The 22,871-nt window shown below is 44.8% G+C and overlaps 1 protein-coding gene across 1 annotated transcript in view; it reads left to right on the top strand.

Moving 5' to 3' along the window:
* Nucleotides 1-22,871, top strand: part of LOC139567567 (alpha-1,6-mannosylglycoprotein 6-beta-N-acetylglucosaminyltransferase B-like) — a 160,159-nt gene that overhangs the window by 110,132 nt on the left and 27,156 nt on the right. Inside the window, exon 9 of the mRNA XM_071388921.1 lies at nt 8,275-8,406. Coding sequence (XP_071245022.1) covers nt 8,275-8,406 — 132 coding nt within the window. The remainder of the gene's footprint in view (nt 1-8,274; nt 8,407-22,871) is intronic.

A 22,871-nucleotide genomic window follows, 5' to 3' on the forward strand; every position in this document is an offset into this window, starting at 1 on the left:
ATAAGGTGCTTTAGTAACAAAACGGATGGCACTGTGATAAACTGCATCCAGTTTGCTGAGTAGAGTATTGGAAGCTATTTTGTAGATGACATCGCCGAAGTCGAGGATCGGTAGGATAGTCAGTTTTACTAGGGTAAGTTTGGCGGCGTGAGTGAAGGAGGCTTTGTTGCGAAATAGAAAGCCGACTAGATTTGATTTTGGATTGGAGATGTTTGATATGAGTCTGGAAGGAGAGTTTGCAGTCTAGCCAGACACCTAGGTACTTATAGATGTCCACATATTCTAGGTCGGAACCGTCCAGGGTGGTGATGCTAGTCGGGCGTGCGGGTGAAGGCAGCGAACGGTTGAAAGCATGCATTTGGTTTTACTAGCGTTTAAGAGCAGTTGGAGGCCACGGAAGGAGAGTTGTATGGCATTGAAGCTCGTTTGGAGGTTAGATAGCACAGTGTCCAAGGAAGGGCCAGATGTATACAGAATGGTGTCGTCTGCGTAGAGGTGGATCAGGGAATCGCCCGCAGCAAGAGCAACATCATTGATATATACAGAGAAAAGAGTCGGCCCGAGAATTGAACCCTGCCCTGCTGTTTGCTTTGATGAGTCCCAGTCTGGAGTGCAACCCCCCTTGCCATTTCCATCTGAGGCAGAGTGCTTCAAGTTGTAACTGACAGAGGAGCTGGTGGGAGACATAGTAGAGACCAATTGCTAAGCCTTGGAGCTAAAGGAGAAGAGAGAGCCAGGAGTGGGGAGGACAACCACAATTTGTGAAATGTATACCTTCCTGGTGACAGTCCTTCTCATGGGGATAGTAAATAATAACTCCCTAAGAGAATACTGGAGCACAGATCCTGTGTTTGCAACTCCCTTCTTTGCCACCCTCTTTTCCCAAGACTGCTTCCTAGTTCTGCTGTGATGACTGCATTTCGTCAACAATGCTACTGCCATCCTAAATGACCCATTATAAAAAATAAGAAATGTTCTTACCAGTCTAACAATAGCATTTGGTTGAGTCTTTGTGCCATACAAAGACCAATGCATTGATGAGTATGAGGGGCTCGGGGTGTCCGGGTCCGTGGTGATGACCATGCTGGCTCCTCATCTCAGCAAGGGACACACTTTGTATGTGGACAGCAGTCCCACACTCTTCCAGCATCTGCTCTCCAACAACACAGGGGCTTGTGGCACAGTCAGGTCAAACAGGAAGGGGATGCCGGCATTCAGATGCAGAGAGGGGAGGCGGAATTCAAGGAGCACGGTCAACAGCTGGCAGTAAAGTGGCATGACAAACGAGACATTCATGTCCTCGCCACTGTCCATACAGCAACCATGTTGGCCACAGGGAAGGTGGACCACCTGACGGAAGAGAGAAAAATCAAACCAGACTGTGTGCTTGACTATAACCTCAAAATGGGGGCAGTGGATACGGCTGACTTTGTGGAATGCACTCGGAAAACAACCAAGTGGTATAAGAAGATATTTTTCCATCTGATCAACGCAGCCCTCAATGGCCACATAGTTCACCACCAACTAACAGGTGAGATGATTACTGAACAAGGGATTTTTTGTAATTGGACGTACAGTTCACATGCAAATCACATACAGAAACTATTAACGTAATAAGGCACTTACTTTGATAGAAACGCAGCCTGGATTTGAACCAGGGTGTCTGTAGTGACTGAGATGCTGTGCCTTAGACCGCTTGGGAGTCGTAAGGCCAGGGTAGCTTCAAAATACAATGCAAGCTAATACTTCTGATGCAATCAGCATTGTTTTACAGAGCTAATAGAAGAATGTAGCTGTAGTGACGTATCTAGCACTGAGACGCTGTGCCTTAGACCGCTGTGCCACTTGGGAGTCATAAGGCCAGGGTAGCTTCAAAATACATCATGCTAAGACTTGACGCAATTAGCATTGTTTTCCAGAGCTAATAGAAGAATGTAGCTAGCTACCTAAGCATTGAGTATAACACCATAAGGGTTATGAAATGAGTAACGTTACCTTGCGTGTCCGCGGTTATAAGGAATATACACAAAAATATTATGCTACAGTAGAAACGACATAACACGACATGCAGAAACTATTTTAACTTAATAAGGCACAATAAGGCACTTACTTTGATAGAAACGCACACATTTCCAAAGTTGTTATTGGCAACGAAAACAACTATGACTGCGATGCAGGCAACAGACGGTAAATGTGAACGTGTGTGTGCAGGACGGGAGCTGAGCAAATGTCTGCAGACTTGAACTGCACTAACAACTGGGAAGTGGTTGGGGAATTTTGGCCGGGTCAGAAATGTCCGAAAAATGAAAAGTAAAAATGACTACTTTTATGTGAATGAATGAGCCGGAACACACCTCAATTCAAACTGTTCTTAGAAGAAAAAAAAACTTGTTGGAAAATCATTTGAAATTGACAAATTGAAAACAGCCTATAATTAAAAACAGGCTGCGTGCCTTGGTTTGTGGGCAGCGCGGATTAAATGTACTGATGCGTAACAATCACATTCTGGAATGGAGAAAACATTCTGAGAGTTAGAGATATTTGGAATATAAAGTTGAACTCGTTCTCCTATGCGGAGTCTCCTCCTCTACATCTGAACAGCCAATGCATCTCTGTTGCTAGACAGAACCTTAGTGATATCTGTTCTTCCTCACTTCCTCTGACCTGACCTCTGCCCCAAAGTGCTCGCTCCTCCCCAACTCACGGCTGTCTGTGTCTTTCCTCCTCCCATATGATCCCTGATGGCTAACGATAACATATCCTGACAGGATGGAAACGTTATATACTCCCCTCTCTCCCTCAGTGACATGAATACGTATATTTCATGATTTCATAAGTCAAGAAATCAGAACCCAACACTGTAAACACACAGCCTCCCCCCACACACCACACAGTGTGTTCGACAAAGTGTACCCCACTACATACAGACGCTCCTATTGGACTCAGTACCACCAGCCTTATGTAATGTATCATTAAAGCTTAAAGCTTATGCTCTTTCATGTCTTAATACTTTACAGTAAAAGCCTCCGCTAGAGATCGTCTTCCATTAGGCTCATACTCTGACAAAATGTAGATGTATTTGTATACGTACAGTACATGCAGTACTGCAGGAATGTTGTGTTTAACTGTCAGGTACAGTAAAGAACAGTACTTTAGTTTTTCTTTGGTTGTTATGTGAAATAGGCTACACGGGCGTGTGAGCGATGTGAAGGACAGAGAGAGTTGGCGGATACGTTGGTTGGATGGGGAGGGGGATCCATGACGGGGGAAGGGCTCAATCCCGCCATTCAGGGCCGGACGGACGAGTGTGGGTGAAGAGGTGGAGGAGGGAGACAGTGGCAGCTCATCTTGTCTACGTTGAAACCTCTTTCAGAAATCCCATCAAATTGCAGAGGCATAAGCACGCACACACGTCAGCCACCCTTATCTCCTCTCACTCTCACGGATGAGAGTCAGACAGAGACGTACAGTATTAGACTCACATCCTCTCCTCTTTCTAACAAGAGCTCTCAGAACTATATCTACTGCGTAACAGGGCCTGGAGATAGTAGGTTATAGACATCAGCGTCCTGTCTCAATCCAAACAAATGACCCTCTCATCCCAGCACATGACATGCTGTAAGGGCTGTGCATTGCGTGAGAGGCTTGTTAAAGGCTTCAGTGTTTATAGTATATTCAACAGTGGTGTCCTTGAGTCTGTAGGGAAATAGATGAGCTAGCCAAAGGAACATGTGTCTGTATTGTGTGTGTGTTTCGGTAATACATGCATGGAGACACTCTTTTTCTCCCTCATTATAGCGTGGGGATTGTTACTTCAAATGAGTGTGTGTTTTATTTGCTCGTATTACAGTATGCGGTCACTCATATCAACTTCCTTTTCCAAATGCACTTATTGTAAGTCCCTCGGGATAAGAGGGTCTGCTCAATCAAATCTAGCGTGTTCTGTAGAGAGAGGAAATTGACTGTAGCCCACCTCCACCACCATGTCCATTAGCCTTGTCTCCATCTGTCACGATGGGCCAACACACACACACACACACACGCACACACACAGCCCCTCAGATCTCTCACCCAGACCACTCACAGGTCAGCTGTCCAATAGGGACTCGGTCGACACGGTAACTCTGGGGTTTTAGCCAATCGATGTGAAAGAAAATGGAGTCAAGTGACGGGAGTGAAAGCAGACACAGCCCTGTGGTCTCTACTTCTTCACTTCTAGTAGGAGGAAATGGATACAGTGTAAGTTGAGGGATGAGGGAAAGACATGAGAAACATAGGGGAATCGTTCCGCCCAGTGGGGTATAGCAGAAATCAGTGAAGGCAAGGGTTTTGGGTTGCGGTAGATTCCTTTTATTTTTAAATGGTAAGGAGTTTGGAATGTTGTGGGGGAATCAATGGTAGGATCACTGTACCGTGGAGAGAGCAATGTGTGTGAGAGACACACACACTGACACACAGAAGTAGACCGCACACACACTGACACACAGAAGTAGACCGCACACACACTGACACACAGAAGTAGACCGCACACACACACTGACACACAGAAGTAGACCGCACACACACTGACACACAGAAGTAGACCGCACACACACACTGACACACAGAAGTAGACCGCACACACACTGACACACAGAAGTAGACCGCACACACACTGACACACAGAAGTAGACCGCACACACACACACACACTGACACACAGAAGTAGACCGCACACACACACACACACACTGACACACAGAAGTAGACCGCACACACTCACACAGAAGTAGAAGTAGACCGCACACACACACTGAAGTAGACCGCACACACTGACACACAAAAGTAGACCGCACACACACTGACACACAGAAGTAGACCGCAAACACACTCACTGACACACAGAAGTAGACTGCACACATACTGACACAGAGACGTAGACCACACACACACACACACATATCCTCTCTCTCACAGGCTCCAACTATCACTCACTCTTCCTTAATAATGCAAAAACTAAACCACCCACTGGCAGGGTCTCTCTGCATCTCCCCCTCTCTGACACACACTCCTCTTTCGTCCTCTCCCTCGCTCCTCTCATCTCTGAAACGGACACGTCTCCCTCTCCGACACACCCTCCTCTTTTGTCCTCTCCCTCGCTCCTCTCATCTCTGAAACGGACACGTCTCCCTCTCTGACACACACTCCTCTTTCGTCCTCTCCCTCGCTCCTCTCATCTCTGAAACGGACACATGTCTCCCTCTCTGACACACACTCCTCTTTCGTCCTCTCCCTCGCTCCTCTCATCTCTGAAACGGACACGTCTCCCTCTCTGACACACACTCCTCTTTCGTCCTCTCCCTCGCTCCTCTCATCTCTGAAACGGACACATGTCTCCCTCTCCGACACACCCTCCTCTTTTGTCCTCTCCCTCGCTCCTCTCATCTCTGAAACGGACACGTCTCCCTCTCTGACACACACTCCTCTTTCGTCCTCTCCCTCGCTCCTCTCATCTCTGAAACGGACACATGTCTCCCTCTCTGACACACACTCCTCTTTCGTCCTCTCCCTCGCTCCTCTCATCTCTGAAACGGACACGTCTCCCTCTCTGACACACACTCCTCTTTCGTCCTCTCCCTCGCTCCTCTCATCTCTGAAACGGACACATGTCTCCCTCTCTGACACACACTCCTCTTTCGTCCTCTCCCTCGCTCCTCTCATCTCTGAAACGGACACGTCTCCCTCTCTGACACACACTCCTCTTTCGTCCTCTCCCTCGCTCCTCTCATCTCTGAAACGGACACATGTCTCCCTCTCCGACACACCCTCCTCTTTTGTCCTCTCCCTCGCTCCTCTCATCTCTGAAACGGACACGTCTCCCTCTCCGACACACACTCCTCTTTCGTCCTCTCCCTCGCTCCTCTCATCTCTGAAACGGACACGTCTCCCTCTCTGACACACACTCCTCTTTCGTCCTCTCCCTCGCTCCTCTCATCTCTGAAACGGACACATCTCCCTCTCCGACACACACTCCTCTTTCGTCCTCTCCCTCGCTCCTCTCATCTCTGAAACGGACACATGTCTCCCTCTCTGACACACACTCCTCTTTCGTCCTCTCCCTCGCTCCTCTCATCTCTGAAACGGACACGTCTCCCTCTCTGACACACACACTCCTCTTTCGTCCTCTCCCTCGCTCCTCTCATCTCTGAAACGGACACATGTCTCCCTCTCTGACACACACACTCCTCTTTCGTCCTCTCCCTCGCTCCTCTCGTCTCTGAAACGGACACGTCTCCCTCTCCGACACACACTCCTCTTTCGTCCTCTCCCTCGCTCCTCTCATCTCTGAAACGGACACATGTCTCCCTCTCCGACACACACTCCTCTTTCGTCCTCTCCCTCGCTCCTCTCATCTCTGAAACGGACACGTCTCCCTCTCTGACACACACACTCCTCTTTCGTCCTCTCCCTCGCTCCTCTCATCTCTGAAACGGACACATGTCTCCGCGGTCGGTGCCCCTTTGACCGTTTCATGTGTAGATCTCCCTCTTTTTGGGATGCTGTTGCCCGCTCACTGTTCTGGCCATCTGCTATTCATACAGTTTGGATCACACTACTGAGCGGTGCTTCCCCCTCATCATCAACGCAGCGCTGTCGTTTGATCTAGCTGATTGATTGAGGTTTCATTGTGTTTCTAATGCTCGGGGGCTTGGAAGCGGCTTCAACGTTTCTCTTCGTCATCGTACGATAATGAGTTGGTGGTTTATTCAAAGTGACTTACAGTGAATGCACAGGACCGAAGGTGTTTTGACCTGACCAGGATCCACTTTTGACCCTACATTCCAGGGCACGGTGTTTCCTGGTCAGGGTTGTGGTGACCTGGTCAGGGTCATGTGGTCAGTGAAAACTCCTGGTCCTAAGTATACGACAGGTCCCCAGGCATCAAGCAGCGTAGCAGGTAGACTTGTGGTTAAAGCTGGTTCCAATACCTGGGCTGACAAGGTAGAAAATGGGTCGATGTGCCCTTGAGCAAGCCACTTCACCCTAATTTTCTCCAGGGGCGCCGTACGACTATGGCTGACCCTGTAAATCAATACTTTTTACTGCACCGATCCTGTGTATGTGACAATAACACATTTAAATTTCATAACCTTCTCCAGCCAACTGAGCCATGGAAACCATAGTTAATATAACCTCTGCTCTGTCTGTGTGCTGTGTGGTTGAACCATACAGTAGTTAATATAACCTCTGCTCTGTCTGTGTTTGAACCATACAGTAGTTAATATAACCTCTGCTCTGTCTGTGTGCTGTGTGTTTGAACCATACAGTAGTTAATGTAACCTCTGCTGTGTGTTTGAACCATACAGTAATTAATATAACCTCTGCTCTGTGTGGTTGAACCATACAGTAGTTAATATAACCTCTGCTCTGTGTGGTTGAACCGTACAGTAGTTAATGTAACCTCTGCTCTGTGTGTTTGAACCATACAGTAGTTAATATAACCTCTGCTCTGTGGTTGAACCATACAGTAGTTAATATAACCTCTGCTCTGTGTGGTTGAACCATACAGTAGTTAATATAACTTCTGCTCTGTGTGGTTGAACCGTACAGTAGTTAATATAACTTCTGCTCTGTGTGTTTGAACCATACAGTAGTTAATATAACCTCTGCTCTGTGTGTTTGAACCATACAGTAGTTAATATAACTTCTGCTCTGTGTGTTTGAACCGTACAGTAGTTAATATAACCTCTGCTCTGTGTGGTTGAACCGTACAGTAGTTAATATAACCTCTGCTCTGTGTTTGAACCATACAGTAGTTAATATAACCTCTGCTCTGTGGTTGAACCATACAGTAGTTAATATAACCTCTGTTCTGTGGTTGAACCATACAGTAGTTAATATAACCTCTGCTCTGTGTGGTTGAACCATACAGTAGTTAATATAACCTCTGCTCTGTGTGTTTGAACCGTACAGTAGTTAATATAACCTCTGCTCTGTGTTTGAACCATACAGTAGTTAATATAACCTCTGCTCTGTGTGGTTGAACCATACAGTAGTTAATATAACCTCTGCTCTGTGTGGTTGAACCATACAGTAGTTAATATAACCTCTGTGTGGTTGAACCATACAGTAGTTAATATAACCTCTGCTCTGTGTGGTTGAACCGTACAGTAGTTAATATAACCTCTGCTCTGTGTGGTTGAACCACACAGTAGTTAATGTAACCTCTGCTCTGTGTGTTTGAACCGTACAGTAGTTAATATAACCTCTGCTCTGTGTGTTTCTGTCTCATAGATTTCTCGGGGTGCCCCCAGGCAGAGGGAGCTGCCCCTTGACAGGACCTCTGCCCTTTGACCTCATCTACACAGACTACCACGGCATGCAGCAGATGAAGCAGCACATGGGGCTTTCGCTCAAGAGACACAAGTATGTGTGTAGTGCATGTGTGTGTGCATGTGCACGTACGTGCCAGTGTGTATAATATACAGTGGGGAGAACAAGTATTTGATACACCGCCGATTTTGCAGGTTTTCCTACTTACAAAGCATGTAGAGGTCTGTCATTTTTATCATAGGTACACTTCAACTGTGAGAGATAGAATCTAAAACAAAAATCCAGAAAATCACATTGTATGATTTTTAAGTAATTAATTTGCATTTTATTGCATGACATAAGTATTTGATACATCAGAAAAGCAGAACTTAATATTTGGTACAGAAACCTTTGTTTGCAATTACAGAGATCATACGTTTCCTGTAGTTCTTGACCAGGTTTGCACACACTGCAGCAGGGATTTTGGCCCACTCCTCCCTACAGATCTTCTCCAGATCCTTCAGGTTTCGGGGCTGTCGCTGGGCAATACGGACTTTCAGCTCCCTCCAAAGATTTTCTATTGGGTTCAGGTCTGGAGACTGGCTAGGCCACTCCAGGACCTTGAGATGCTTCTTACGGAGCCACTCCTTAGTTGCCATGGCTGTGTGCTTCGTGTCGTTGTCATGCTGGAAGACCCAGCCACGACCCATCTTCAATGCTCTTACTGAGGGAAGGAGGTTGTTGGCCAAGATCTCGCGATACATGGCCCCATCCATCCTCCCCTCAATACGGTGCAGTCGTCCTGTCCCCTTTGCAGAAAAGCATCCCCAAAGAATGATGTTTCCACCTCCATGCTTCACGGTTGGGATGGTGTTCTTGGGGTTGTACTCATACTTCTTCTTCCTCCAAACACGGCGAGTGGAGTTAGACCAAAAAGCTCTATTTTTGTCTCATCAGACCACATGACCTTCTCCCATTCCTCCTCTGGATCATCCAGATGGTCATTGGCAAACTTCAGACAGGCCTGGACATGCACTGGCTTAAGCAGGGGGACCTTGCGTGCGCTGCAGGATTTTAATCCATGACGGCGTAGTGTGTTACTAATGGTTTTCTTTGAGACTGTGGTCCCAGCTCTCTTCAGGTCATTGACCAGGTCCTGCCGTGTAGTTCTGGGCTGATCCCTCACCTTCCTCATGATCATTGATGCCCCACGAGGTGAAATCTTGCATGGAGCCCCAGACCGAGGGTGATTGACCGTCATCTTGAACTTCTTCCATTTTCTAATAATTGCGCCAACAGTTGTTTCCTTCTCACCAAGCTGCTTGCCTATTGTCCTGTAGCCCATCCCAGCCTTGTGCAGGTCTACAATTTTATCCCTGATGTCCTTACACAGCTCTCTGGTCTTGGCCATTGTGGAGAGGTTGGAATCTGTTTGATTGTGTGTGGACAGGTGTCTTTTATACAGGTAACGAGTTCAAACAGGTGCAGTTAATACAGGTAATGAGTGGAGAACAGGAGGGCTTCTTAAAGAAAAACTAACAGGTCTGTGAGAGCCGGAATTCTTACTGGTTGGTAGGTGATCAAATACTTATGTCATGCAATAAAATGCAAATTAATTATTTAAAAATCATACAATGTGATTTTCTGGATTTTTGTTTTAGATTCCGTCTCTCACAGTTGAAGTGTACCTATGATAAAAATTACAGACCTCTACATGCTTTGTAAGTAGGAAAACCTGCAAAATCGGCAGTGTATCAAATACTTGTTCTCCCCACTGTACATGTGTCAGTGTGTTATCATAGCTAAGGTTTATTGCCTGTGTTTATGAGTCCATTATGGCCGCTTAATAGATGCTATTGACGTGTCTTTCTGCTCGTAACTCAGTTAGTTAATCCCCTATAGGTCAGTAAAACATCCCTGACAGTCTTCGGCCAGACTGTCAGTCCTGTCTAATCCTATGATGGAAAGGGGGGGGGGCATCAATACAAAAGGACAGCACCATAGCAGTAACAATACACACTCTCTCCATCCACTGAGAATTACATGACAGGTCTTCCTTTTGAAGTCCACACACGCATAAATGCATTCAGAGAAACACAAACATAGACAACAAAAAACACATACAGTTGAAGTCGGAAGTTTACATACACTTAAGTTGGAGTCATTAAAACTCGTTTTTCAACCACTCCACAAATTTCTTGTAAACAAACTATAGTTTTGGAAAGTGCATGACACAAGTAATTTTTTCCAACAATTGTTTACAGAGAGATTATTTCACATACTTCACTGTATCACAATTCCAGTGGGTCAGAAGTTTACATACACTAAGTTGACTGTGCCTTTAAACAGCTTGGAAAATTACAGACAATGATGCCATGGCTTTAGAAGCTTCTGATAGGCTAATTGACATAATTTGAGTCAATTGGAGGTGTACCTGTGGATGCATTTCAAGGCCTACCTTCAAACTCATGCTTGACATCATGGGAAAATCAAAAATCAGCCAAGACCTCAGAAAAAAAATTGTAGACCGTCACAAGTCTGGTTCATCCTTGGGAGCAATTTCCAAACGCCTGAAGGTACCACATTCATCTGTACAAACAATAGTATGCAAGTATAAACACCATGGGACCACGCAGCCATCATACCGCTCAGGAAGGAGTCGTGTTCTGTCTCCTAGAGATGAACGTACTTTGGTGCAAAAAGTGCAAATCAATCCCAGAACAACAGCAAAGGACCTTGTGAAGATGCTGGAGGAAACAGGTACAAAAGTATCTATATCCACAGTAAAACTAATCCTATATCGACATGACCTGAAATGCCGCTCAGCAAGGAAGAAGCCACTGCTCCAAAACCGCCATAGAAAAAGCCAGACTACGGTTTGCAATTGCACATGGGGACAAAGATCATACTTTTTGGAGAAATGTCCTCTGGTCTGATGAAACAAAAATAGAACTGTTTGGCCATAATGACCATCGTTATCTTTGGAGGAAAAAGGGGGAGGCTTGCAAGCCGAAGAACACCATCCCAACCGTGAAGCACAGGGGTGGCGGCATCATGTTGTGGGGGTGCTTTGCTGCAGGAGGGACTGGTGCACTTCACAAAATGGATGGCATCATGAGGGTGGAAATTTATGTGGATATATCGAAGCAACATCTCAAGACATCAGCCAGGAAGTTAAAGCTTGGTCGCAAATGAGTCTTCCAAATGGACAATGACCCCAAGCATACTTCCAAAGTTGTGGCAAAATGGCTTAAGGACAACAAAGTCAAGGTATTAGAGTGACCATCACAAAGCCCTGACCTCAATCCTATAGAAAATTTGTGGGCAGAACTGAAAAAAAATGTGTGCGAGCAAGGAGGCCTACAAACCTGACTCAGTTACACCAGCTCTGTCAGGAGGAATGGGCCAAAACTCACCTAACTTATTGTGAGAAGCTTGTGGAAGGCTACCTGAAACATTTGACCCAAGTTAAAGGCAATGATACCAAATACTAATTGAGTGTATGTAAACTTTTGACCCACTGGGAATGTGATGAAAGAAATAAAAGCTGAAATAAATAACTCTACTATTATTCTGACATTTCACATTCTTAAAATAAAGTGGTGATCCTAACTGACCTAAGACAGGGAATTTTTACGAGGATTAAATGTCAGGAATTGTGAAAACTGAGTTGAAATGTATTTGGCTAAGGTGTATATAAACTTCCGACTTCAACTGTACACCCCCCAAAAAAGCAAATTTTCTGACATTTAACTGCATTTTTGAGAAAGGGCTCATAAGTAACTATTTCACGGTAAAGTCTAAACTTGTATTCGACGCATGTGACAAATAAATTGATTTGATTTGACACATGTTTAGAGGCAGACCCATACAGATACACACAGACCTGTTCAGTGCCGTCTGACACACACCATTGGCAGACTTTTCTGCTCGGCAACAAATAGCACCAACTAGAACGCATACAGCACAGCGCTCATACCAGCTCATCTTCTATATACAGTATGCACCAGCGCATCTTCTATATACAGTATGCACCAGCTCATCTTCTATATACAGTATGCACCAGCCCATCTTCTATATACAGTATGCACCAGCCCATCTTCTATATACAGTATGCACCAGCCCATCTTCTATATACAGTATGCACCAGCCCATCTTCTATATACAGTATGCACCAGCCCATCTTCTATATACAGTATGCACCAGCCCATCTTCTATATACAGTATGCACCAGCTCATCTTCTATATACAGAATGCACCAGCTCATCTTCTATATACAGTATGCACCAGCCCATCTTCTATATACAGTATGCACCAGCCCATCTTCTATATACAGTATGCACCAGCCCATCTTCTATATACAGTATGCACCAGCCCATCTTCTATATACAGTATGCACCAGCTCATCTTCTATATACAGTATGCACCAGCCCATCTTCTATATACAGTATGCACCAGCTCATCTTCTATATACAGTATGCACCAGCTCATCTTCTATATACAGTATGCACCAGCCCATCTTCTATATACAGTATGCACCAGCCCATCTTCTATATACAGTATGCACCAGCTCATCTTCTATATACAGTATGCACCAGCCCATCTTCTATATACAGTATGCACCAGCCCATCTTCTATATACAGTATGCACCAGCCCATCTTCTATATACAGTATGCACCAGCTCATCTTCTATATACAGTATCCACCAGCTCATCTTCTATATACAGTATGCACCAGCTCATCTTCTATATACAGTATGCACCAGCTCATCTTCTATATACAGTATGTACCAGCTCATCTTCTATATACAGTATGCACCAGCTCATCTTCTATATACAGTATGCACCAGCTCATCTTCTATATACAGTATGCACCAGCCCATCTTCTATATACAGTATGCACCAGCCCATCTTCTATATACAGTATGCACCAGCTCATCTTCTATATACAGTATGCACCAGCCCATCTTCTATATACAGTATGCACCAGCTCATCTTCTATATACAGTATGCACCAGCTCATCTTCTATATACAGTATGCACCAGCTCATCTTCTATATACAGTATGCACCAGCTCATCTTCTATATACAGTATGCACCAGCTCATCTTCTATATACAGTATGCACCAGCTCATCTTCTATATACAGTATGCACCAGCCCAGCTGTCAACAGCTTATTATTGCTGTTGTACTGGTTGGGTTCTGCGTAGAGGTTAACTATCGATCGCAGGGAGGCACTGAGAGAACGAGGGAGCGAGATAGAGGGGAAGAAAGATAGAAGGGAGAGTGCAGATGGAAGAGTGGCAAGCCTCTTGACTCAAACGGACACCAGCCGATGCCCACGCCATGTATTTTTTAAATCCTATTATGAATGAGGGATGAGAGAGTTTTGGTAGTCGTGCGTGTCTGTATGCATTTTGGCATGCGGTAAGATCATGAAAGTGGGCCCAATGCTCTAGTTAAATTATCCCAGCAGCGCTCTTTCTGTGTGTGCGTGTGTGTGTGTGTGTGTGAGCGCAAGAGCATGGTAAGTGAACCCTGAAATCCACCCAGCAGCCTCTCTGGCTGTGTGTGTGTGTGGACGTGTTTAATTATACTTTTCTGTGGGGACCAGGAGTCCCCACAGAAATAGTAAACAAACAAAAAGTTAGTCAAATGCTATCTCTAGGGGATTTAGGGTTAAGGTTAGAATTAGTGTTAGGGTTAGAATTAGGTTCAGGGTTAGGAGCTAGGGTTATGTTTAGGGTTAAGGTTAGGTTTTGGGGTTAAGTTTAGGGTCAGGCTTAAGGTTAGGGTTAAGCTATGGGTTTGTGAAATTTTGAATGGGACTGAATTGTGTCCCCCCACAAGGTTAGTAGTACAAGATTGTGTGTGCATCACGTTGCAGGGAAGACCCAGATGCAGACAGTGTCGAAGTAACAAAAGTGTATTACTAGAATAGGGGGCAGGCAAAATGACAGGTCAAGGGCAGGCAGAGATCAGTAGTCCAGATCAGAGTCCAAAAGGTACAGAACGGCAGGCAGTCTCAGGGTCAAGGCAGGCAGAGGTCAATCATCCAGTGTGGTGTGACAAGGTACAGAACGGCAGGCAGGCTCAGGGCAGGCAGAATTGTCAAAACCCGTAAAACTATAAAACAGGAACTAGAAATAGGCAGGAGCATGGGGAAAAACGCTGGTAGACTTGACGAACAAATCAAACTGGCAACAGACACAGAGAACACAGGCATAAATACACTGGGGATAATGGGGAAGATGAGCGACGCCTGGAGGGGGGTGGAGGCAAGCACAAAGACAGGTGAAACAGATCAGGGTGTGACAGTGTGTGTGTGTGCATGCCTGCGTGTGTGTGTTTGTGACCAAACAACTTTGTCTGACTGGTCGTAATAGTTTGCTGAGGTCAGCAGCTCTCCCAGACAGTGAGTGGCTCAATGGTTATGGAGCCGTGTTGATTTCTGCCTGGCCTCCTCGGATGTGAGTTTTAGTGTTGTGAGGCAAAGCGGCACACGTCAATCTCTCCCGATCAATCAAGGGTTTGCTGTGTATAAATCAACGTCATTTTTTTTTTGTACAGCGTGATTTGAGGTTTCGAAACGTAATTAATATCGTAGTCCTAAACATAGTCAGATGTAGCTATGTTAAACAACCTTTGGTGTTATTCTTTAATAAATCTCTCTGCAACACACAGGGAATTGACGTTACTACGAAATGTACGACCCATTCCCTACACGATACACTACATGTATAAAGCTCAGTGTTGATTTGTAAGAACAAACTCCGGCGCTTTCTTCCGCACGGTACATCATCATATACATCAAGAATTTTATACTACAAACATGAATAACTTATCAGTCTAGTCCTCACCTTATTGGAGCCTCATACGCTTTAAAGGATGAAGTAGGCTTTAGACACTGGCTTTTCTCCTCTACTTTAACCCCATATGTAGTAATTTACCCACAATCCCTAGAGGTTTTGTGGACAAGAATGAGATGTGAGCCTTTTATCAGCCCTATCAGCTGAAAGGCATATCATTAATCAAGTGCAGAGCTCCTGGGCCCTTCAGTCTCTGTTTTAATTACTTTAGTTTGATGTTGCTCCCAACGTCCAGATGCATTAATAATGCCTGGCCAGCCAATACGCTAGTTTCCTTGGGAGGGAGGGGGAGGTGTGTGTGTGTGTGTGTGTGTGTGTGTGTGTGTGTGTGTGTGTGTGTGTGTGTGTGTGTGTGTGTGTGTGTGTGTGTGTGTGTGTGTGTGTGTGTGTGTGTGTGTGTGTGTGTGTGTGTGTGTGTGTGTTTGGTGTGTGGTGTGTGTGCGTGCGTTCAGGGGAGGAAGAAGAGGGGGGTCAGTGATAGGAAGAGGGCAGAGGTCTGGTAAAGATGCTGAAAGCTGATATTGTGCGACTTTGAATCACACCTCTTAACTGATAATGGGGGATCCACTATTGATCACTATGTACGTGTAGCACATGGGGATGTGTGAAACTTACTCCTCAGCCTGAAGTCTCTCCACTTGGGCCAGCTAGCTTTTCGCGTGGCGCCGTCCGGTAAGACACTTCAGGAGGGCGGTCAAGTGTGCTAGCAAGGCAGAGGTCCTGAGTTTGTGCCAGGTATGGATCGAATCGGGAGGAAGTGGTACTCACTAAGCAAGCAGTGTGACGTCCTTTACATACGCATGGTGAATTTACTGCTCTGATAGAGCAGAGCTAGAAGAGGACTGCGAGGGTATACATACACACGTGCGCGCACACACACAGAAAATGTTACGTAATCACACACTTACTCATAAACCCAGGCTATTTCTCACCTCACAAACTTACTCACCTCATAAACGGTTCCTGGGAGCACTGATCACAGTATTTACAAGCCCCTGTTACTTTTTTGACCCAGATAGCATAATGTACACTGAGTGGACAAATCATTAGGAACACCTTTCATAATATTTAGTTGCACCTCTTTTGCCCTCAGAACAGCCTCAATTCATCAGGGCATAGACTCTACAAGGTGTCTAAAGTATTCTGCAGGGATGCTGGCCCATGTTGGCTCCAATGCTTCTCACATTTGTGTCAAGTTGGCTGGATGTCCTTTGGGCGGTGGACCATTCCTGATACACACGTTGCAGTTCTTGACACACTCAAACCAGTGCGCTTGGCACCTACTACCATACCCCATTCAAAGGCATTTAAATCATTTGTCTTGCCCATTCACTTTCTGAATGGCACACATACACAATCCATGTCTCAATTGTCTCAAGGCTTAAATTATTCTTTAACCTGTCTCCTCCCCTTTACACTGATTGGAGGGGATTTAACAAGTGACATCATTAAGGGATAATAGCTTTCACCTGGATCCACCTGGTCAGTCTACTCCAGGGGTTCTTAAACCTTTTCAGCCTGGGACCCAAATGAGAAATGCTGTGTTTTCCTGGGACCCAAGATTAGGAAAATATGCAACTATACATACATATAGGTACATTTCATTGCCTTTATGCCTTGAAGTCATCTTCAAGAAAACTGCAGAAAAAAGATCCGGTAAACCGCAATGCACACGGGCATCTCCCTCTACCTCTCCCACTCGCGCAGCTGCCAAACTGAGCAGAGACCGCTGCCAAGCAGAGAGAGCACTGAACCGAGAGCGCAGTTGCACTTGGCCAAATAAATTCCAGTAATTAATGAAATAATTATACATTTACGTCGCGACCCACGTCACGACCCATACTTTAAGAAACACTGGTCTACTGTATGTCATGGAAAGAACAGGTGTTCCTAATGTTCTGTATACTGTATACACTACTGTATAGTGTATTAGAAACGGAATATTTGTCTATATCAGTGGTTTGTGATGTAGAACACATATTTGTCTGTGTCAGTGGTTTGTGATGTAGAACACATATGTGTCTGTGTCAGTGGTTTGTGATGTAGAACACATATGTATCTATATCAGTGGTATGTGATGTAGAACACATGTTTGTCTATATCAGTGGTTTGTGATGTAGAACACATATTTGTCTGTGTCAGTGGTTTGTGATGTAGAACACATATGTGTCTGTGTCAGTGGTTTGTGATGTAGAACACATATGTATCTATATCAGTGGTATGTGATGTAGAACACATGTTTGTCTATATCAGTGGTTTGTGATGTAGAACACATATTTCTCTATATCAGTGGTTTGTGATGTAGAACACATATTTGTCTATATCAGTGGTATGTGATGTAGAACACATATGTATCTATATCAGTGGTATGTGATGTAGAACACATATTTGTCTATATCAGTGGTTTGTGATGTAGAACACATATTTCTCTATATCAGTGGTTTGTGATGTAGAACACACATTTCTCTATATCAGTGGTTTGTGATGTAGAACACATATTTGTCTATATCAGTGGTTTGTGATGTAGAACACATATTTGTCTATATCAGTGGTTTGTGATGTAGAACACATATTTGGCTATGTCAGTGGTTTGTGATGTAGAACACATGTATCTATATCAGTGGTTTGTGATGTAGAACACACGTATCTATGTCAGTGGTTTAAACCTCAACGGGAACAGTGGTGGGTGACAGCCTCCTACCCTGTCGTTCCCTAGGGATCTTTTCCGCTACAAGCAGCAATTTAACCAAGATTAGTCCCCACTCTGATACTCTGCTAGATATGCTACCAGATATTCCACCCAGTGACTCCAAAGCCATTTCCCTCCTTCTTTTCATCCCTTCATCTCTCCTTCCCTCCATCCCACCATCGCTTCACACCTCCAGGGTAATCTTATATGTTGGCAGAAAATGATCCAGTTTTTGAGACGATAAGGGAGAAAGGGAGGGATGGAGAGATGGAGGGAGGGAGGGAGGGAGGGAGGGAGGGAGGGAGGGAGAGAGGGAGGGAGAGAGGGAGGGAGGGAGGGAGGGAGGGAGGGAGGGAGGGAGGGAGGGAGGGAGGGATAGGGAGGGAGGGAGGGAGAGAGTGAGGGATGGAGAAAGGGAGGGAGGGAGAGAGAGAGGGATGGATAGGGATGGAGAGAGTGAGGGGTGGATAGGGAGGGAGGGAGAGAGAGAGGGATGGAGAAAGGGAGGGAGGGAGAGAGAGAGGGATGGAGGGAGAGAGGGATGGAGAAAGGGAGGGAGGGATGGAGAAAGGGAGGGAGGGAGAGAGAGAGGGATGGATAGGGAGGGAGGGATGGAGAAAGGGAGGGAGGGAGAGAGAGAGGGATGGATAGGGAGAGAGGGATGGAGAAAGGGAGGGAGGGAGCGAGGCAGAACTGAAAGTTACATCTCTCATCAATGTTTCATGACACCGCTCTCTGTGAAAGCGGCCCCCTTGACTTACAGCTGCTCAAAGAAGCGTGGCACTTTTTAAGACGCTCCCGTGCAGATGAGATGTCGTCTTCAGACGCTCCCTTCAAGATATATCGCTGTCGATCTAATGCCCTGTGCTTATTCGCAGTCTTTCGGTGAAAAACGTACCCGAAGTGTCACAGAAATACCTGCATCACCTTGTGCAGTATGGTGAAGATATTATGCATACAGTGAAATGTGTATCAATCATGTTCACATGCTTGAAAATAGCCAATTAGCATCAACAACAATGCCTTGAATACCCACACAGTAAACACACACTAGTCCCTCCCTTTCTCCATCCCTCTCTCCCTCCCTCCCTATCCATCCCTCCCTCTCTCCCTCTCTCCATCCCTCCCTCCCTCCCTCCATCTCTCCCTCCCTCCCTTTCTCCCTCATCGTCTCAAAAACGGGATCATTTTCTGCCAACAGATAAGATTACCCTGGAGGTGTCCGAATATAGGCCCAGCGATCCTTGCTGTCGTGTTGACACAATAACAAAACAGTAATCACGTCAGACCAACGTTGCAAAACAATACCCAGTGATTACATGGTGTGAGTCACTGCAGTGTTAAACAGTGCCCACGGTGCAGGCTGTTGTCTTAATGCAGTGAATATGATTTACTTTGAAATGGAGCCAGTGAATCTAGAACACCGTGTTAGCAGGGGAAGTTACACACACACACACACCTACGCACACACACACACACACACACACACACGTCGCTGCTAAATAGTGGTCACCGCTGCTGAAAAAAATCCAAGGACACGCTGCACACACTCTGTCAAGGGGACCTTGGTGACCACTGGTCAGGAATACAGACGCGTTATGAGCTATACATGGAAATTTAAGATTCTAACTTGCATTTTTTCTGGAAAATATGTTATCAATAAAGTGCAGCTCTGCTTCAAGTGCTTATGTGTTTACTTGAAAAACGGAAACGTATTCTAGCAGAACATTTCAGCCCCGTCTCAAACTGGGAGAACCCGTGGGTCTATCCATCCACACGCGCACTCTGCTTGGTATTCCACGGTAACGGAATTACGCTTTGACTCTGGGGGTTTTTTTCACTTTAAAATGTATGTCGAACAAAAACCATTGATTTCAAAGCTTAACAAACTATACAACTATGCAGAAGGATAACTTTGAACAATTTGCACAGGAAATTAAACACAAACTAATTGAGTGGAAGAACTGTGCACATCCAACCGTAACGGAATTGCAGTAAAATATCTCTCAGGTTTTTATGTGCCCACATATTCCAAAAACAAAATATCTGCTCCGAATTAAGATTAAAAGATGTCAGCAGAAAAAAGGGGGTGTCAGCTATGTCACGGTAACTTGAGTTTGAAAAAATCTATTTTTGTTATTGAAGTAAGTAAGTAAAGTGGATTTACACACGGTAACAGAATTACGGTAACGGAATTACATCATTGGTCCCTGATCTGTACTACACAGAAATGCATAATTATGGATATGAATGTCAGTCTCTGTTTAGACATCACAGCACAGCACAGCAGAGCACAGTAGAGCACAGTAGATTACAATACAGTACAGTAGAGTACAATACAGTACAGTAGAGTACAGCACAGTACAGTAGAGTACAATACAGTACAGTAGAGTACAGTAGAGTTCAGTACAGCACAACAAAGTAGAGTAGGGTAGAGTTCAGTACAGTGCAGTAGAATACAGTACAGTACAGTAGAGCAGAATATAGTTCAGTAGAGTAGAGTACAGAACAATATACTGTACTCTACTGTTCTATACTCTACTTTACTTTACTGTATTGTACTGTACTACTGTATTGTATTGAACAGTACTCTACTGTGCTCTACTCACTGTACTGTACTGTGCTAGCCAAATTTGTAAAACATACGTCAATGATAGGTTCAGATTTGGTCCAGTTCGGTCCGTCCACGGACATTAACATCAAATCCAGGGTGGCCTGACCACATTTCATCTACTTTTCAACGTCCTTGGACGTCCGGTGTAGGTTGGTGCTCAGCGATTGAGGGTGCTGGTTAAAGTAAATGGAGGGAGAGGGGGCTCATGGGTAGGTTGTTTTAACACTCTTGGTTTGACCACCAGATGACAGAAAGACCAAGAAAGTTAACAGCTGAACATAACAGTATGCCAGAGGAAGGGCGAACAGTAGAAGGTGACCCAACTGTGGTTTGTGACTATTATGATTTCCCATTGTAGCCAATTCAGTTGCAGTAATTCCATTAAATATGTTTTGGTAATTTTGGTAAACAGATTGAGTTTAATCACTTAATAATTAATAAACAAAATTCATATAATTAAAATCACTATAACTAATTGGTGTATCTACCATTACGTGTTACTTCTGTGAACGCGCACCAAAATACTAGAGACCTTCAGAGTGACACATACAAAGAACAGCACTACTTCTTAATTTCTCAAAAGAAAAACTTTGTCCAATTTCTAAAGACTGTTGACATCTAGTGGAAGCCATAGGCACTGCAATCTGGGCCCTAATAAATCAGATTTCCCATAGAAAAGCATTGGAAAACACAATGAACTCAACAACAAAAAATTCCCTGGATGGATTTTGCTCGGGGTTTCGCCTGCCAAATGAGTTCTGTTATACTCACAGACATTATTCTAACAGTTTTAGAAATTTCTGAGTGTTTTCTATCTAAATCTACTAATTATATGCATATCCTAGCTTCTGGGCCTGAGTAACAGGCAGTTTACTTTGGGCATGCTTTTCATCCGGACGTGAAAATACTGCCCCCGATCTTAAACAAATCAAAATCTATTTTATATTTGACATTCTTCAAAGTAGCCACCCTTTGCCTTGATGACAGCTTTGCACACGCTTGGAATTCTCTCAACCAGCTTCACGAGGAATGCTTTTCCAACAGTCTTGAAGGAGTTCACACACATTCTGAGTACTTGTTGGCTGCTTTTCCTTCACTCTGCAGTCCAACTCATCCCAAACCATCTCAATTTGTTTGAAGTCGGGTGATTGTCAGGTCATGCAGCACTCCATCACTCTCATTGGTCAAATAGCCCTTACACAGCCTGGAGGTGTGTTGGGTCATTGTCCTGTTGAAAAACAAATGATAGACCCACTAAGCTCAAAACAGATGGGATGGCGTATCTCTGCAGAATGTTGTGGTAGCCATGCTGGATAAGTGTGCCTTGAATTCTAAATAACTCACCGACAGTGTCAACAGCAAAGCACCCCCACACCATCACACCTCCTCCTCCATGCTTCACGGTGGGAACCACAAATGCGAAGATCATCCGTTCACCTACTCTGCATCTCACAAAGACACGGCGGTTGGAACCAAAAATCTCAAATTTGGACTCAACAGACCAAAGGACAGATTTCCACCAGTCTAATGTCCATTGCTTGTGTTTCTTGGCCCAAGAAAGTATCTTCTTATTATTGGTGTCCTTAAGTAGTGGTTTCTTTCCAGCAATTCAACTATGAAGGCCTGATTCACTCAGTCTCCTCTGAACAGTTGATGTTGAGATATGTCTGTTACTTGAACTCTGTGAAGCATTTATTTGGGCTGCAATCTGAGGTGCAGTTATTATAATGAACTTATCCTCTTCAGCAGAGGCAGCTCTGGGTCTTCCTTTCCTGTGGCGGTCCTCATGAGAGCCAGTTTCATCATAGCGCTTAATGGTTTTTGCGACTGCAATTGAAGAAACTTTGAAAGTTGTTGAAATTTTCCAGATTGACTGACCTTCATGTCTTAATGTAATGATGGATTGTCATTTCTCTTGGCTTATTCGAGCCGTTCTTACCGTAATATAGACTTAGTCTTTTACCAAATGGGGCTATCTTCTGTATACCATCCCTACCTTGTCACAACACAACTGATTGGCTCAAATGCACTAAGAAGGAAAGAAATTCCACATATTAACTTTTAACAAGGCACACCTGTTAATTGAAATGCGTTCCAGGTGACTACCTCATGAATCTGGTTGAGAGAATTCCAAGAGTGCGCAAAGCTGTCATCAAGGCAAAGGGATGGCTACATCGAAGAATCTCAAAAATAAAATATATTTTGATTTGTTCAACACTTTTTTGGGTGTTTGTAACGGTTCCCCCTGGAACTTTCATTGTGCACACCTGGCCCCTATTCCCACCGATTGTATTTGAATATATGTGCCCTTTGTTCACCATGATGGTGTCGATTATTGTTACAATGTCCGTTGATGCGTGTGAGATGCTGTGTGTCTTGGGCTTTCGTGCCCGTGTTGATTGCGCAG

The sequence above is a fragment of the Salvelinus alpinus genome, chromosome 2 (assembly GCF_045679555.1).
Source record: "Salvelinus alpinus chromosome 2, SLU_Salpinus.1, whole genome shotgun sequence".
Classification (NCBI taxonomy): Eukaryota; Metazoa; Chordata; class Actinopteri; order Salmoniformes; family Salmonidae; genus Salvelinus; species Salvelinus alpinus.